This window comes from Pecten maximus, unplaced genomic scaffold, assembly GCF_902652985.1.
Source record: "Pecten maximus unplaced genomic scaffold, xPecMax1.1, whole genome shotgun sequence".
NCBI lineage: Eukaryota > Metazoa > Mollusca > Bivalvia > Pectinida > Pectinidae > Pecten > Pecten maximus.
This window is the reverse complement of record NW_022979601.1, coordinates 15,283-20,290: the sequence shown is the minus strand read 5'-3', so window position 1 is coordinate 20,290 and position 5,008 is coordinate 15,283. Positions and strand designations below refer to the sequence as shown.

Here is a 5,008-nt window from a genome sequence, read left to right as displayed (position 1 = left end):
ATCAGTTATAAAAGTAAAATCTATAGGCCTATATGCTGGGTACAGATTTAAATGTGGAAAATGACCAAGTATTTAACACTTGCTGTAATAATTTTTTCAAACAAGATGACAAATGGTGAATTTATCAATTGATAGTATATATTTTGTAGTTTCTTTTATTCTTTTGTTTTTAAACCAATAAATTTCTAAGGTTTGTCCTACAGTTTCGGGTGTCTTGATTTGTAGATTTGAGAAACTCGCACAGTATTTTCATCTGAATGACTCCACGACAAATCCCCCAAACTCCAGATTTACACCGGAAGAGCAGGTATGTTTATTCAGCATGATGTTCCATGTTGCTCCAGTCCAATAGATATGCCTCTGTTGCATCCATCATAAATAAAACTCCACTTCACTATATTTTGTAATTGTTTAATGACTTAAATCTTAATTATTCAGGAATAAAACATATTGACATATATTGTCTTATACATTGACTCAAGATCATCATGCAAATTAATTTGATAGTCTTATTATTTTACCAAAATTATATAACACTGAACATTGTCAGTTATAACATAATACCTAGATACATTGTACAGTACAAGTACCATGGTGGTCGGGTGGCTCAGTGGTAACACACTGGCCTTTCACCTATGCGGCCGGGGTTCGATTCCAAGATCAGACGTGAAAAGGTATGGGGTCACCTGCCCGACCACGTGGGTTTTCCCCGGGTACTCCGGTTTCCTCCCACAGTAAGACCCCTCGCGCGCTTCCATCTGGGCCAACAATAGTGATTAATATCAGTTATTAACTTGTTTCGCAATTGTTGTAAAATAAATAAAGTTTATATTATATTATACATGTACCAATAAAGGCATTTTACCAACCATTTTCAGGAAATGAACAAGGCAAGAGAGAAGTTGGACTTGCTGCTCGAGTTGTGACCGACCTGACCAGAGACATTGTTGGTAGCAGTCGCCACGTATATGTTGACAATTTCTTCTCCAGTCCCCAGCTGTTTTCTGACTTGCTAAAGGATGGTCTCTATGCATGTGGAACATGTCGAATCAATAGAAAGGGGGTTCCCGTCTGGTATCAGTAAGGAGAATGTTAAAAAAAGGGAGACTTCACAATGCTGCAATCAGGTAATTATAAAGTGCCAGGAATATTCAGATTGGTTTCAACTTATTGCTTATTCAATTTGTGTTTGCTCGGATAATAAATACTATTATGTCTGTAAAGTAACTTGTGAAAACGTAGCAAATTAGTACCTACAATTTAAATACATTATACAGTACTGGGATATATTATCAATATAACTTTATTTAATACAATATCCCTCAGGTTACTGTATTGTGCAAGTTGCATTCATATCATAAACCATACTGTAATCTATTTGAAATTATTCTTGAATAACTTGATTCAAATATATGTACTGCTATATAAATGTAGCGGCAATTTATGTCGGCTGCGTCCATTATAATTGTAACTAATACATTGGTTTATCACTTCCTTATAAAATAATTATTGATAATCTGCTGATGAAGCTAATATACCTCTATTATATAAGTTACATGATGTATGTTGTGTTTACAGGAAACCTGGTGGCCAGTGTCTGGTTTGACAACAAGCCAGTGACATTTCTGTCGACAAATGCAGACCCTACTACACTACATGAGGTGCGTCGCAAAAATAAAGATGGTAGTGAGAGAGTTCAACTGGCCCCTTCTGTTGTGAAAATGTACGGCGACAATATGAATGCTGTGGATAGAGCTGATCAACTCCGTATGCAGTACACCTGTGCCAGAAAGTGCTACAAATGGTGGAATTATGTTTTCTTCTTCTTGCTTGATACAGCCCTTGTGAATTCTTTCATTCTTATGAAGGAGTCTCCAAGTCACCAGAGGAAAACCAGAACTGGCAGAGTGAAGCATCTTACCCAGCTGGAATTCAGAGAAAGGCTATGTAAACAGTTAATTGGTGATACACGTTCTGTCAGAAAACGACGACATGTGATACAGCATGATGTGACAGGTCTTTCCTATTCTCATATGCCAGTTAAGGTAAAGGTGAACAGGTGTCGCCAGTGTGGAAAGGTGAAAATCAGGAAGGAATCGAGTTTTGGATGCCGACAATGTGGGGTAAACCTGTGCGTTTTGTGCTTTGAACCATTTCACAAGGATTTAGTCCCTGTCACACAGGAAGAGTAGACACCAAGACCTGTACTTACATATATATCATATATAATTGAGATTGTTTGTAAATTTATTTTGAAATGTTGGAAATTTGTCACATTCATGATTTTCAATATCAATGACAATATCCAGTATTTATAACTTGTACAGTATTTGAACTGTACTGTAGTTGAATATTTTCATGTTACAGTGGAGACCGCTTATTATGATATTCTATTTTCCAAAGAAAAATATTATAATAAACAGGATATTATAATAACCGAGCAAGCAATTATATACCACTTGAACCAGAAGTTAGGCCAATTTTCATTGTTAAATGTACTTTGAGGTCAATAAGTATAAGGATTTATATCATCACATGTATACAGAGTCATTTTCAATTGTATAAAGTTAACTAACTCTAGATTTAAGTATTTTTTAGAGAATTTTTTCTCCGAAAAATCATATTAAAATAGAGTTTTGCAACATATTAAAATAATTAAACGGAGCGACAAGATTTTTCTTAATTAAAATTTTAATTGATTTAGAAAAATTGTGCAGATTAGATTTAAAGCCATATTGCTACATTCCTGTGATAAGGTGCACACAATAATCCGGTTCATTTTTGAATATTTGCATTGTTTATTTGTTATGTTATTCTTGGATTGTTTATTTGTGGTATTCATCAAATGATACTAACAAAAACATGTTGAATATAAAAGCTTGTTCTGTTATTCCATGGCTTTGTCATTTTTTTGTAATCATAGACTTAGTTAACATACATATTGGTGTATGTTGTAATGATTTACATCATATCAACAGCTTTGATTTGATGATATAAATTATGACTTCCAGTTTCGAGTTCCAAGAAGAAAGTAAAATTAAATTTTCTGGAGGAAAATCTTCTGAAGCATGCCAGGAAATGCTACCATACTTAGTAATATGACCAGTTTACATTTGTACCGGGTTTCTTTTCAGAAATTGGCGTACACCTTGGTAGAAATTGAACTCGCAGTCTTGGGTGTCATGCGAATACAAATTTTCTGCAAAAATGAACTTTGAAATGATTTTCCAAGATATTGCACTAACCAATAAGTGCAAACATAAAATATAACTATAAGTGACAAAGTGAAACTTCAAAATAAAACTACTGGAACTTTGAAACTGCTAAAAATGTCTGATGTAGACATTTGTTTGTCAAAATGTCTTATGTCTGGTGCTGGGGTCAGAGGAAACTTGGGGTATTTCCCCAAAGTCACTATTACATCTCACTTTCTCAATGTAATGTCTTCCTATAAACCAGAAATCGTAGTTCCAGACATTAAAATAATCACATGTATATTTCATTCTGTAGACTGTAATCCGAGTTTCCTCTGACACCTGCTGTATACCAGATGTTTGATGGTTTGATAAACTCATAACTTGTCTGATGTTAAATTGACACCTCTTTGTCAAAATAACTATGTGTGTTGCTTGGACCAGAGAAAACTCTCATTATAAACATGAATGGATGATGTCGGCATTACTATGATGTAGTATTATAAACGAGATATGACAAATACTTTGGTATTTTTATTGTCGTCAATAATGTGATGTTTTCCTCACATCCATTAAAATTAAAAACAAGAATTAATTCACTGGGTAATGTATATAGGGTCATTCAAAAAGTTTCGTTGAAGGACTAATAATTGATGATCCTTGTTTCTCTCGATTCCTGCTGGGACACTCGTGCCCTGACAGGAATCGAACCTGTGTCTATCTCAATGCAAATTATGACAAAGGGTTATCAACAGTCAATAACATCAAAATGTGAGTGACAGATCTAAGAGTCCCACGTCGTGTAGTTTGTACACATAAATATTTGCTAGGACTCGCAGAATTTATGGAAATACTAAAACTTGGCATTGTGGGACTCGTTATATTCGGCAATACAATTAATAAAATTGAAAAGGATACATAAAAAAATAAATTGTAGGTTTATCAGTGAAAACTGTATTCCTACATGTACTTTTCATGCATGTGTACCGAAAACACTTCTACTATAACTTCTGTAACAGAAGAGGAAACACAATGACCACTTGAGACTGGCGAGCTTGGGATTTGAAAATTCCAGACAAACTTTCTAATTATTGAGTGTGACCTTTCAATGTATCGATGCATTTAATTGAACTTAAAATATACTGTTTGTTTGTGTGACAGTTTGTATACCAATACATGTACAGTATATATATATATATATATATATATATATACAGCACAATAACTGACAATCTGATCACACGAGTCATGAATATTACGTGTAAACATCAGCTTAGTATAGAAACATTTTTAATTTCTTGAAATTGAATCTGACGTCGTGCTGCTTCATTCTTCACATTATTATATGTAATGACCTGTCTGAACAGTACTAAATACTACAAAATTATTAGTGTGTGTTTTTTTTAAACAATCTTAAAATAACATTTTACAGTGTTTCATCATTAAATGCATATACAACATGCTGATATGTGCTGACAACTACACGGGATATTGTGGTATAATGCTTCGAATGTTACTAAAACACGTGCTGACTACATGTGTCCAATTCAAAACCTAGTCGCTCATACGTAATTATTTTCCAGATTTAATACGCCATGACCACCAACAACTATCATATAGAATTAACACAGACACTGAAAGAAGTTGTTCACAGTAAAAAATATATGTATTAAGGAAACCAACCAGCTGTGTAACCATAAAGAATCCTACTTTCCTCCAAATGCTACAAAACGGCCGTATGTAAAAGTTTGGTGAAGACAATAGATCGTAGTTTGTTTACGAAATCATGCCGATTTTTCAGTCGTTAGAAAGCT

General features: G+C 34.0%; 1 protein-coding gene across 1 annotated transcript; it reads left to right on the top strand.

Annotated features, from left to right (window-relative positions):
* Positions 1–1,060: 1,060 nt before the first annotated feature.
* LOC117319027 lies at positions 1,061–2,890 on the top strand. Its single transcript, XM_033873937.1, has 2 exons — positions 1,061–1,127; positions 1,579–2,890. Exons 1-2 carry the CDS (start codon positions 1,115–1,117, stop codon positions 2,190–2,192), a joined length of 627 nt encoding a protein of 208 aa, XP_033729828.1. The 5' UTR covers positions 1,061–1,114; the 3' UTR covers positions 2,193–2,890.
* Positions 2,891–5,008: the final 2,118 nt, after the last annotated feature.